At 45.1% G+C, this 14,380-nt stretch overlaps 1 protein-coding gene across 3 annotated transcripts in view; it reads right to left on the reverse strand.

Moving 5' to 3' along the window:
- slc6a9 (solute carrier family 6 member 9) overlaps window positions 1-14,380 on the reverse strand; it is a 259,865-nt gene that overhangs the window by 53,749 nt on the left and 191,736 nt on the right. For all 3 annotated transcript variants that reach the window (XM_038794114.1, XM_038794115.1, XM_038794113.1), the window contains one exon: window positions 8,561-8,717. In XM_038794114.1, the coding sequence (XP_038650042.1) occupies window positions 8,561-8,717 (157 nt within the window). The remainder of the gene's footprint in view (window positions 1-8,560; window positions 8,718-14,380) is intronic.

Below are 14,380 nucleotides of genomic sequence, written 5' to 3' on the forward strand. Positions count from 1 at the left end.
TGACACGGGGAGAACGTGCAGACTCCCCACAGACAGGAGATCGAACCTGGGAATCTGGTGCTGTGAAGCAACTGTGTTAACCGCTGTGCTACCATGCCACCCCATGCTTATGCTCCATGTAAGTCTCCTCTCATGCCACTTCATCTAACCCTAGTAGCATAGCTTTGAGATAATATAACATTGTGACAACCTGCCATGTGAAGTGACATGTCAAAGTGCATATGGGGGCGACAATAAACATTAACGTTGGGGCAGTGATAGATCTGAACAAAACACATCAGGTGCTGTTGAATCTGCATCTGTTGAACCCCCAAGGAACTTCCTTTATTTTAAAATAAATTTAGAGTACCCAATTCTTTTTTTCCTATTAAGGGGCAATTTAGCATGGCCAATTTACTGACTTTGCACATCTTTGGGTTGTGGGGGTGAGACCCACGCAGACACGGGCAGGATGTGCAAACTCCACACGGACAAAGACCTGGGGCCAGGATTGGATGCTTGGCGCCGTGAGGCAGCAGTGCTAACCACTGCACCACCACGCCGCCCTGATGAACTTTATTATTACATCCAAATCCTTTGGTGCTAAAGGAAGCCTCAAGTGAATTCCCATTCTCACCATTTTATATAGCGATATTTACATAGCAACAATGAAAAATAAAGATATTGGCAGAAAAGGCCCCCAAAATGTAAAAATGGAACACCACCCTGCAGAAAGCCAGGTGAGATGCAGAGCAAAATGCTACTGAACGTAATTGCGAATGCTTAAAATGCAAGCACTTTAAACAACGAGGACAATAAATTCTCCTTAGATGCCAAGTACGATTTCGAATGCTACCCTTTCTTGTGGCTGTAGGCAAAGCCTTGGCTGAAATCATCAAAACCAGCGTGGGAATTAATGTTTTTGAAATATGCATTATTATTGAAGGTAAAGTTTGCCTGTGTTTATCTGTACTCAGTTGAGCAAATGTAGAACAATCAAAAAGGGATCAAATCCTGGACATGTTTCGCACCTAATTCTTTTGTAGAGTCGCATTATAGAGTCATTGAGACATACTGTTCAGAAGAGACCCTTTGGCCCATCGAATCTGCACCGACAAAACTGAATTAAACCAACACTAATTCCACTTATCATAGATAGAATTTACAGTGCAGAAGGAGGCCATTCGGCCCATCGAGTCTGCACCGGCTCTTGGAAAGAGCACCCTACCCAAGGTCAACACCTCATCCCTATCCCCATAACCCAGTAACCCCACCCAACACTATGGGCAATTTTGGACACTAAGGGCAATTTATCATGGCCAATCCACCTAACCTGCACATTTTTGTGACTGTGGGAGGAAACCGGAGCACCTGGAGGAAACCCACGCACACACGAGGAGGATGTGCAGGCTCCGCACAGACAGCACTTGGCCCATAGCCTTGAATGTTATGATTTTCAAATTCTTATCCGCTAACTTTTTAAAAGTTGTGAGGTGTCCCGACTCCACTACCATCCTAGGCAGTGCAATCCAGACTCCCACCACCATTTGGGTGAAAAAACATTTCTCAAATCCCCTCTGAACCTCCAGCCCCTCACCTTAAAACTATGTCCCTCGTTATTGACCCTTCAAGTAAGGGAAACAGCTGCTTCTTATCCATCCTGTCCACACGCCTCATAATCTTATACACCTGAATCAGATTCCTCCTCAATCTTCTCTGCTCTAAAGAAAACAACCTGAGCTCATCTATCATCTCTTCACAGCTCAAACGCTCCATCCCAGGCCACATCCTGGTGAATGTCATTGCACTATCTCCAGTGCAATAATATCCTTCCTATAGTGACGGAACCAGAACTTCACACGTTTGTGGCCTATCCAAAGTTTCGTACAGCTTCAACATAACCTCCCTCTCTTATAATCTATGCCACGACTGAAAAAGGCAAGTGTCCCGTTGGCCTTCTTAACTACTCTATTAACCTGTCCCACTGCCTTCACGGATCTGTGGACAAGCACCCCAAGATCCCTCTGTTCAGGGCAGCACGGTGGCACAGTGGTTAGCATTGCTGCCTACGGCGCTGAGGACCTGGGTTCAAATCCTGACCCTGGATCACTGTCCGTGTGGAATTTGCACATTCTCCCCGTGTCTGCGTGGGTTTCACCCCCACAACCCAAAGATGTGCAGGGTATGTGGATTGGCCACGCTAAATTGCCCCTTAATTGGAAAAAATAATTGGGTACTCTAAATTTATTTTAAAAAAAGATCCCTCTGTTCCTCTGAGCTTCCTAGTGTCCTGTCATTCAGTGAGTATTCCCTTGTCATGTTACTCCTTCCAAAATGCATCAACTTGCACTTTTCAGGGTTAAATTCCATCTGCAACCGAGCTGCCAATCTGACCAATCTGTCTATATCTTTCTGCAATCTAATACCGTCTTCCTCACTATTAACCACCCTGCCAACCTTTGTGCCATCCACAAACTTACTTATCACTCTCCTGCACATTCTCACCTATATCATTTATATATGCCACAAACAATAAGGAACCTAGCACTGATCCTTGTGTTACGCCACTGGATACCGGCCTCCAGTTACACAAACAGCCTTCTACTACCACCCTCTGTCTCTTACCACTAAGCCAGTTTTGTATCCAACTTGCCAACTTACCCTTGATCCATGTGCTCTTACTTTCTTTATCAGCCTCCCATGTGGGACCTTGTCAAAGACTTTGCTTAAATCCAAATAAATGACATCGACGGCACTCCCCTCATCTACACACCTGGTCACCTCCTCAAAGAAATCAATCAAATTTGCTGACTATCCCTGATCAAACCGTGTATCTCCAACTGGAGATAGATTCTCTCCTTCAGAATTTTCTCCAATAGTTTCCCTCCCACTGACATGAGACTCGTTGGTCTGTCGTCCCCTGGCATATCTCTACAACCCTTCTTTAACAGTGGTACCACATTAGCTGTCCTCTAGCCTCTCCCCGTGGCCAGTGAGGAATTAGAAATTTGGGTCAGAGCCCCTGTAATTTCCTCCCTGTCTCCCACAGCAAACTGGGATACAACTCATCCGGTCCTGGGGATATGCTCACTTTTAGGCCTGTCAAAACCTTCAGTACCATCTCACTCCCTGTGTCAAACCGTACAAGAACCTCATAGTTCCTCCCCACATCCTCCTACTCTGGAGTGAAGACAGATGTGAAGTACTCATTTAACACCCTACCAATGTCCTCCGGCCCCACTACCAGATTGTCCTACTCTTTCCCTGGTTATCGTCTTCCCTTAATATACTTATAGAATATCTTGGGATACTCCCTAATCTTACCTGCCAGTGCTTTTTCATACTGTTATATTGACTACTCACATTTCATTAAGGTCACAAATTGGCTGAAAAGATATTTAAATTACTATATAACCTTTTTCTGAGGAATTTGCACAGGTTTAAACTTTTTCACCCTTTGTGAATGGAATTCTTTATTGCAGCAAAGAGGAAGAATCTTTGGAGCTTTCTGCTCTGTTTCAACAATTTTTGGTACTTAATAAGGGATATTTTCAATATATAACATCTTTATTTCAATAAATTTTAGGTATTATTTCTTGGGTGACAATGTTTTCTTTGACGTCCCAAATGGAGAAGTCCATTACCACCTATTAATCACCAGAAAGTGGATCACTTATGCTCCAACTCACCAAACTTGATTGAGACTGCAAAATTAACAGATTTATAAAAGAAAATATATGTCAACAGTATTACATATTAATCCTGGCATGGCAGAAATCTAAGATAACACAATTTCAACAGACAAATAGCAGTAGCTGGCAATGCGTTGGATGTATAGAGTTATGAACATGATACGTAAAGAATTACAGATACTTGAGACATACTGTGAAGTACAGATTTGGATAAGGTGTTACAGAATATGTTACATGGAGAGTTACAGACTCCTGAGAATGTGTTACAGAAAATGTTACACAGAAGAATAACAGGCATTTGGCAATGTATTCAATTGTGAATAACAGACACCTGAGAATATGTTACAAGAGTACAAATCACCTACAGTATAGAAACAGAATTCGGCCCAAGTGGACTATGCTGGCATTTATGCTCCACATCAATGTCCTCCTACCCCTCCTCATCTAACTCTCTGAGCATACCCCCCCCCCCCGCCCCCAATCTTTTCTCCCTTTTGTGTTATTTAACTTCCCCTTAAACACATCTCTGCTGTGTGCTTCAACAATTCCACACGTTCTTAACACCATTTGGGTTAAAAAGTTCCTCTTAAATTCCCTTTTGGAATCATTGGTGACTAACATATTGTTTATGCCGCCCCCTTCAATAGTTTTGTATTACCATACACGTGAAAAAATATTCTCTACTTCGACTTGATCAAATCCTTCCAAAATTTTAAAGTCCTTTATTGGATTACCCCTAAAGTCTTCTCTTCCCTAGGGTCCCTGCAGCCTAAATGCAGTTACCTGAGAATGTGACAGGTTGAGTACAGACAACTGAGGATGTGACAAATGATAACGTGCCACATTGAGAATGTGATAACACTGAGAATGATACTGAGAATGTGTGTCACTGAGAAAGTGACACACTGAGAAGCAGACACCTTGAGAGCAGACGTCTAAGAATGTGTAACACTGAGAATTGTGACACTGAGAATAACGGACAGCTGAGAATGTGACACAATGAGAATAACAGACACCAGGTTCCATGATGCAGAGGAAATAACACTTTATTGGAACTTTCCAGAAAACAGTACACCTGATCATGTGTTAGACTTGGAACAACAGACAGTTGAGAATACGACACAATGAGAAGAATAGACATCTATAATATGTTAGAGTGAGAATAACAGACATCTGAGCATGTGAGACAATAAGAATAAAAGACACCTGATTCTATGATACGGAGAAAATAACACTTTATTGGAAAATTCCCGAAAATAATACACCTGGCAATGTGACACAGTTAGAAGGAAAGCCTGTGATTGTGTTCTGTAAAAATAAATGAATGAGTTAAAGAGAACAGCTGGAACATGGCAGCGTGATACACATATGCAACCAATGCCTTATGAGAGTAAATTGACATTTATCCTGTCTGTATCTTAAAAATTGGTACTTCAATTTTTAGCTTCTTTGTACAATTGCACAAACCACTGCTGAAAGGAAAGTAGGCCGTTTAGTTGTTTATTTATGCTTATGTGTCTTGGAAATATATGGGATTAACTGAGGAAAGGAGTGAGAGGAGTTTGTGGATTGTGACCAAAAAGCCTGCCAACGTGAAAAAAGATACAGGGCGCGAATCTCCGCAAATGTGGAGAGTCGTGAAGGCTGCCATGAAAACGGCCGTGTTTCACGGCAGCCTCCGCGCCCCTGCCTGAGACCCGATTCAGCTCCCCGGTCGGGGCTAGCATCGCGGCCCCGTGAACTACGGCATCGCGGGCTTAACGAATTTCGCTACGCCCGCGGGCTTAGCGAAATTCGTTAAGCCCGCCAAAGTTAGCGACGGCTGACGCACATGATGACGTCAGCCGCGCATGCGCGGATTGGACGACTCCAACCCGCGCATGCGCGGATGACGTCATCCGCGCATATGCGTCAGACCCGCGCATGCGCGGTCCGTAATGCCCCTTAGCCGCCCCGCGGACTGATCCAGCAGGGCGGCGGAGTAACAAAGACTGCGCGGGGTAAATTAAGAAGATCGGTGCCCACCGATCGCGGGCCCATGCCACCCTTGGCTCGGCCGTGGTGCGGCCGTGCCAATCGGTGGCATGGTTGTGCAGAACGGCACTTTGGCGCTGTTTTCACGAACTTGTACAGCAGGTGTATTCAAATTTGTGAAAACGGCCGTAAAGGCCTTGGAAATCGGCCCATCGGCCAGGGGAGAATCGCTGCTCGCCGTAAACAAACGGCGAGCAGCGATTCGTGTCAGGGGCTGGCGTGGGGGGGGGGGGGGGGGGGGGGGGGGGGGGGAATAGCGGGAGGGCGTCGGACCAGCGTTGCCGTAAAAATTTGTGCCGCCCGCTATTCTCGGCCCCGTCGTGAGTGTGGAGAATCGCGCCCACAGTTTTTGTTGAAAACTGTTTTTGTTTTGTATCATATAAGTTTTTCTGAGGAATTAAGAAGATCGGGAGCATGTTGAACTGGTGAGTCAGAATTAGAGCTCAGTAGACCGTTTACAATTCAAGTTAACTCTTTAGATTCAGGAAGCCATTTATTGCAGGGACGATAGTAGCCCTGGGTACCAGACACTGTATTACCAAGTATCATTCAGTCAGACCTCCACTGCAATATACCTTTGAGTGGAAAGATAAGGGGCGAGATTCTCCCAAAACGGGAGAAATCGTAAGGCCCACCGATCGCGGGCCCATGGCACCCTTGGCACGGCCGTGGTACTGCCATGCCAATCGGTGCCATGGTTATAAAAAGCGAGTTTGTGACGCCGTTTTTACGAACGGCCAGACCAGGTGTATTTGCCGTTCGTAAAAACGGCGTAAAGGGCTGGGACTTCGGCCCATCGAACAGCTGTGAATCGCTGCCGGCCGTAAAAAAACAGCGGCAGCGATTCGGGTCGGGAGTTGGGCGGGGGGTGGGGGAGAATAGCGGGAGGGCGGGAAAAATGTCGGGAAGGCCCTCCCGCTATTCCGACCCGTCGTGGGGGTCGGAGAATTTCGCCCAAGGTTTGAGTCTCATCATTATTTCCATATCAGTCTAAACAGTAACCATGCCATTCTGGTGGCTGATTGGAGGCTCTAATTTATCCACAATAAAGGATGGGGAAAATTAAGGAGTGATGAAGTGCAAGCAGTGCTTACATAGCTTTTACCTCCCTCTCCTATTTGCCCATCAGGTTCTCCAGGTAACAATGGATATTGCATGTTGGTGGTGAAGGGGGAATGGAGTTGCATACTTTACATACCGTACATCGGATCCATATACACATGTAAATGCACACAAAGATTTGCATGTACAAACTCACCCGCGCACACTTACCCATAAACAGACACAGTAGCCTGGATTTTCACTGAGTCATGGAGATCCCACACCTTATTCAAAATAGCGACAGGGCCCTGAGTTTGAATTTTCTGCTCCCATTTTCGACAGATCCTATTTTTGCCAAGAGGGGAGAAGGGGTGGGGTGTGGTTCACACCTGGGGGCCCGAACCCAGCCAGGCCATTTGAATGAACTCTAAGTTCAAACAGACCCGATTTTCACTGGAGTAAGGCCCATTTCCCAGTGCGTGACGTATGATTTTTAGGAGTAGCCATGAATGCTCATAAAAGGTCTGTGGAACTGTCAAGTTATTTAAATTCAATTCCCAGGTTTGCTCCCGGCACCAGGTCACTGTCCGTGTGGAGTTTGCTCATTCTCCCGGGTTTAAGTGGGTTTTTCCCCCACAACCCAAAGATGTGCAGGGTAGGCAGATTGGCCAAGCTGAATTGCCCCTTAATTGTAAAAAAAATGAATTGGGTACTCTAAATTTATTTTTCAAAAGTTATTTAAATTCCCTGCCTGATAGATTTTGAGGAAAAAACACTGCCTGCTGTGTATCTGAGTTTATAAGCATCAATGCTTGCAGTTTCAATTGATGCTCGCTGACATAAGCCTAAATGTTATCATTGTTGTGCTATTGCTGCTTGACTGTTTTCATAACCCATCATTATCACAGTGGGGTGGGGAGGCTATAAATTCAGTTTGATTGACAGCTCGAAGGGCTATTAAGGGATTCACAGCCTTTGCTGTGGGGCTATTAATACAAATGTTTGTTTTCATGATGGATAAAGTACTTGAAGGATGTAAATGTATTGAGTGGACTTTTATTGATGAAGAGTGTTTTTAAAAGTAGTGGAGTCTGTAATTGGTATTTAGGACAATATTTTATTTCATTTCAGAATCATTGCTGAGGTCTGCCACGTTGGGTACTGGGTGAGTTGGCATGGAGGGTGTAAGAGAAATGAGTGCTGGGTGGGGACATGAGTTAGTACGAGTTGGCACTAAGTTGGCATGGAGCTATAAGGTGTCATGGGGTTGAGTGAGGAGTCATGTGCTGGCATGAGTCGGCATAGAGGCTATAAGGGTCTGTGACAATTAGTTGAGGCATTGGTTGGCATGGAGGGTTAGAGGGGTCATTGGGCTTGTTGGAGGGGATGGGTTAGCATGACGGGTATGTGGAGAGCTGAGAGGTGGGTGGCTGAGAGCATGAGTTGCAATGGATGGAGCATGAGGAATTGGTGGGTGGTGGGGTGATGAGTGAGGGCCAGCATGCTTAATATGAAATAAAAATAAAACAAATTAAACAACTGAATGAAGTCCTAGAGCAGCATGGCGGGGCTTTTAACCTGTCTGACTTGACACTGGGCAGCTCCTGTGGCTACCTACGAGCTGTTTCCGGGAGCCTGACTCCAACACAAAGCCAGTGCCCCGAAACAAAGATCCCGCTATTTAGGGCAGCTACTCCCAAGTTGGGTTCAGTGATTCCAGAATTTCCCAGAATCTGTACAGCTGCCTCAGGAGTGAAAATCTGGGACATCATATTCACACACACAAACGCACACTTTACAGAAATTCAACATACCTCCACCATTTCGGTAACACAGGTAAGGGAATCTCCAGACATTTCCAAGACCTACAGCATATCCAACACTAGTCAGGATGAATTCTATTTGATTAGACCAGTTCCCACGCTTCAAGTTTTCATCTCTCTTCACCATCTCACCTGGGATAGCACCATTCTGCAAAAAAAAGACCATATGTAACCATCAGTTATCTGGAGGTAAGCCCAATCATGATTTATGGCATGTTGCCACTAAAATATGAAATTAGTTCAATCACAACATGCTTATTTTCTTCCTTCCATCTCTCCATAGGCTGCCGTCCTACGGGACATCATGCCCAGCTATGATGACAGCAGACTAACTGTGTTGCTGTTACTCACTCAGGATGCAGTCTTGTTATGACTTTTTTTTGATTCTCTTCAATTCCTCGTGAGAAATATCTCAATGTTATAAGAACATAAAGAACATAAGAACTAGGAGCAGGAGTAGGCCATCTGACCCCCTCGAGCCTGCTCCGCCATTCAATGAGATCATGGCTGATCTTTTGTGAACTCAGCTCCACTTTCCGGCCCGAACACCATAACCCTTAATCCCTTTATTCTTCAAAAAACTATCTATCTTTACCTTAAAAACATTTAATGAAGGAGCCTCAACTGCTTCACTGGGCAAGGAATTCCATATCTAGCACCATCTGCGGTTAAGAATTGCTTTTGCACACTTCTCAGAAGCCTGTTGCACAAGAGCATTGTTTGGAGTCAAGCGACGAGTTACATAAATTACAGTGGTATCAGGATTAATAAACTGAATTTTCCAGGGCTTCAATAGATAATGGGACTGCATCGTGTGATCATCTGTCATTCAGATCAGATAGTACCCACTTCTGATCTGGATCTGTGTTTGGTGTGTATGAGGGGAAGATCATGAAATGAAATGAAAATAGCTTATTGTCACGAGTAGGCTTCAAATGAAGTTACTGTGAAAAGCCCCTAGTCGCCACATTCCGGCGCCTGTTTGGGGAGGCTGTTACGGGAATCGAACCGTGCTGCTGGCTTGTCTTGGTCTGCTTTCAAAGCCAGCGATTTAGCTCATACGGTCAATGGGTAAAAAAAAAGAAATCTCAAAAGTGTGCCATATTATTTCTTCTCAAACGTTTCGCACAACTGAGTCAACTAATTTCAGTTTGGTCTTCAGGTGGAAGATGGTCAACAATTATCTCCAGTGCCGCTGAACATTGAAATATCACAATTGTTTCCGCCCCCCCTCCCCCCCCCCCCCCTTGCTATCTAGTGGACCCTGCTGGAAAATGTATTATGTTATGCCCTCCCCAGTTGAATAGCCCAATGACAGTCTGTCTAAATTCCCATCTGAATATAAGCAACGACTAAGGTGTTAGGGATTCCAGCGCTGGTGAGACCAATGTCCCATTGTGGTGCAGTGCTTTTCAGCGAGAAAATAAACCTCAGGAACATCTAACTAATAAACAAAGCTGAAGGCAGCTGCTACAGTAGCAGAATTTGTGTCTCTGTAAACTCCATGAAGCAGGATTAATAAAAGATAATCTTTGTTATGTTAAGAGAAACAATGTAGCCTTTTGTTAGAATGTTAGCATCAACAAATCAGTGTTTTTATTTTCATTGGCGTGCGTGGAATTTGAATCCAGACAAAAGGAGTTACATGTGAGATTTTGCACGGCGAGATAATTAGCTTGTTACAAACAGTTCCACCGCTCCAGTACAGAGTATCCAGCATTGTGCACACGGCCATTGTTTGCAGTAACCAGCTTTTCAGCAGCAAATGGAACAAGTCCAGTACATTTATTGCTGATTTTGGTGGGCTGTATTCTTTCTCCTCTGACATCATGGAACCATCCCCCCTCCGCAATAAGATTTAAGAGTAAATGGTCTTTCTCGACCCACCTATATTCTTGGGATTGCATGGATTATTGAAGTACTGAGCCATGCAGATCAGAAGGTCCCAACTCCAATCTGAATCTCGATGTCTGATTTCAGTGCCAAGCTCTGTATATGTAAAATATCAGCCTGCTCCTGAAGGCCGCTCCAGTCACCCTCTACTGGAAATTCTATTTATGTCGATAGAGGATGAAAACATGAACTGGCTCAGCTGCAATATGCACTCTCTGGCTTCATGCACGAAAACTGGCCAAAGCACGGTATGCAAGGCCTGCCAGCCCACTTCCCTTCAGGTGAAGAAAGGAAGGTACACTGAGGGGTGATGTGAAACTGAGAGTAATAATTAGATACCAGTGGGATTCACGAAGGCTGAACTGAACCGGGGAGTCGATCTCCATTTCAGATCGGCAGTCGTAAAGGAATCAGCATCAATGTGAAATATCATGGGCAGGATTCTCCGATCGCCAAAATCTTGTTAGGTGATCGGCTGGAGAATCCATTTTTACGCTGAAATCCGGGGGGGGGGGCATTTTTACCATGCTCTGCTCCCTCAAAAACTGCGTACTCACGGACTTCGTTGCATGCCGTTGGGACGGCCTCAGGATGTCAACTGAGGCCCACCCCCGATGCTCTGCCCCCTGTGTCCTGCGGCGCCACAGTTTGGGTGGGGGGGCTGCTGGCAGGGGGTCTTCGGTGGGGGCTGGTCCGGGGGCAGCGAGTGGTTACTGGGAGCAGTTTTTGTCAGGCTGGGTCCGTGCCCAACCAAGCACAAAGGAGATAAATGGCCATGGACCCGGCGATTCTGCGTCCGCATTGGCAGGTAAAGCCGGGCGTGGCACAGCTGCTAGCCTCCCCACCGGGCGGACCATCGGTGTGGAGGCAGCGCCGACCTTTTGGTCGTAAGACCAGACGGTTCCTGCTGACATAACCCCGTACCTCGTGGAGTTTGACTCTGAACTCACATTGACTTTTATCTACATATATTGTGAATCATCAATTATGAGATACAATTAATTGGATGCAACCAACGCTGTGCTTCCAGATGATGGCATGGAAGAGCAACACTTAGAAATGAAATAGAAGGGCAAGTTTAGATCCTTGAGGGACACCAGAGAAAATGGTGTGAGAGCAGGAAGGGAAGCCTATGCAGGTGGTTCTCAGGCGACAATTAGCTCGGTAAAGACTGAACCAGGTGAGTGTAGTCTTACCCAGCTGGACAACAGTGGAGAGGGCATTGGAGAAGGATGGCATGGCTGGTTTGCCAAGTTTGGAGACAGGTCATGAAGAGCTGGTTTATCTTTGCCCCTATTACAGTGGATATCACTTTGACATTGACAAGGGCCATTCGGTAAACTGGCAGGGACAGAAACTGATTGGAGGGATTCAAACATAGAGGTCTGGGGAAGTGACAACATGATCAAGGACTTTGAAGAGGAAAGCGAAGTTGGAGACAGGTCACTAGTTTGCAAGGACAGTCAAGTCAAGTGTTTTTTGAAGAGGGGGTGATGACGGCAGATTTACAGGATATAAGAACAGTACTTGAAGCGAGAACCCTTAACAATATCAGCTAACATCGAGACAGGAAGGAATTGGGTGATTGGGAATGGGGTCAAGGAAGCAGGATGTGGATCTCATGGACAAGATGAGCTCCTGCAGAAATGTGTTGGTAAGGATAGAAGAACTGAATAAATGTGAGTTCAAAGCTATGGCAGGGAGGGGAACACTGGCTCAGTGGGATAGTAGGTAACTGATTTCAGTGAGGATGCCCTTGTGAAGTGGCAGTTTCCAGCACACTGCTCCACACTGAGGTTGAGGGATAAGGGAATCACTCCCTGAACATCCTGGGTGGTTTATCGTCTCTGGTTGAAAGCCCTTCTCTTCCTTCATTCTCCTGTTGCTTCCAGCAATTTGTCCTGTTTTTTGTTCATTCTCTCTGCCGTGCTGTGCTCTAAGGCAGAGCATGCTACTGAACCTTGTCCAGCAACAGTGCTTTGTGGAGAATGTTTGAAGTCAGCAATCCAGTTCCAAAGCACATCTACTTTGTCTACTTCAGCAATCTGAAACAACTAGAAAACACCACTTTGACAACTGAAGCAAAGGGTGATGGAATCAATTGGCAACTAACCTAAAAGTACTTGATGATCCCTTTAAATAGCACTGGTAGGAGAATCTTTGTTGGTGCTGAATGGGTGTTCAGCTGTGCATGGTTACAAGAGACAGGAGCAGGCAGCATGGTGGCGCAGTGGTAAGCCCTGTGGCCTCACGGTGCCGAGGTTCCAGGTTCGATCCCGGCTCACTGTCCGTGTGGAGTTTGCACATTCTCCCCATGTTTATATGTGTTTCGCCCCCACAGCCCAAAGATGTGCAAGGTAGGTGGATTGGCCACGCTAAATTGCCCTTTAATTGGAAAAAATGAATTGGGTAAACTAAATTTATTTTTAAAAAGAGACAGGAGCGTGGAGCATCACGTAAGCATCACATGCTGACTGACATCACAATCTGCCTATTCTGTACACTTCTAGGAGCCGGTCCCTGTGTGCATGTGAAATGAAATGAAAATCTCTTATTGTCACAAGTAGGCTTCAAATGAAGTTACTGTGAAAAGCCCCTAGTCGTCACATTCCGGTGAGGCTTTTACAGGAATCGAACCGTGCTGCTGGCCTGCCTTGGTCTGCTTTCAAAGCCAGCGATTTAGCCCTGTGCTAAACAGCCCCAGTGGTTGATGCAAAGATGCAAATCATCTTTGCAAGATTATTACTAGTCGGTGAGAGGATTCAATAAATTTACAATAGAATTAATATGGAAGGAATACAGCCTAATGTAAAGCTGAGGCATAATTTTCAGAGGGACAATTGCAATATGAGTTCCCAGACATTTACAGCACGAACCCAAATTTGACAGGAAAGAAAATTGTATGCTAGTAAATCCTCTCTTTCCAAGCAATCGTCTCCAGAATTTTTTACACATCAGAAAAAAGCTAACACACTGTAAGAGGTCAGAAAAAAGTGCATGGATCAAGGGGAGAGTAAACAGATATTTTAACTGGAACTTAAAATGGAAATTTCCTCATTCTCTTTGGGGCCAAACAATTCAAATGTAATTCCGAGAAAGCAGATTCTTGAAAGGGCTTGCATGTGGGTATCAATCAAAAAGTGCATTAGCATCTGCTCACTGTTAATGTGTTGATCTTATCTGATTAAACAGTCAGCTTCATTCATACGCCGTGTTGGGTTACTGGAGTTTGTGCAACAGTCATACAGTCAGGACATTTTAAGTATATGCTCCACTGCATTCTCATCGTGGACAGGTAACCACAGTGTACATATATAGGAAGGCAATGGCAGCACCACATTCAGCAGTTTCAAAGATATCATAAATGCTAGTTTAGGAATTTGTTTTAATCTAGGGAACATTGAAATAATTGCTAAAGAAAAGGTATGGAAAGAGAGCTGATGATAACAAAGTAAAAATCTAAAATTCTGTTGAGAACCTGAGGTAACGTGAAGATTTTTTTAATGGGTTCATTTTATAATAATAATCTTTATTGTCACAAGTCGGCTTACATTCACACTTCAATGAAGTTGCTGTGAAAAGCTCCTAGTCACCAATTCCGGCACCTGTTCGGGTACACCGAGAGAGAATTCATATTGTCCATGGGGGGGGGGGGGGGGGGGAAGAGAAGGCAGGAGAATGGGAATGAGAAAAAAATCAGCCACGGAGGAGCCATTCCCATGTCTGACAGTCTGCGGGTAGGCCTGGGTAAGGTGCAGACTTAATGGGCCGAGTGGCCACCTTCTGCACTTTAGAGATTCTATGATTCCATGGACAAGTCTTGAAAATGTAAGCCTGGTGCTGCTCTACTGAAAGAAGTGCTTCTGTGACAAATTCCTGTCACTTTTCCCCCTTTGTACCTCAAAACCCTTTAATTTC

This window comes from Scyliorhinus canicula, chromosome 4 (assembly GCF_902713615.1).
Source record: "Scyliorhinus canicula chromosome 4, sScyCan1.1, whole genome shotgun sequence".
Lineage (NCBI taxonomy): Eukaryota > Metazoa > Chordata > Chondrichthyes > Carcharhiniformes > Scyliorhinidae > Scyliorhinus > Scyliorhinus canicula.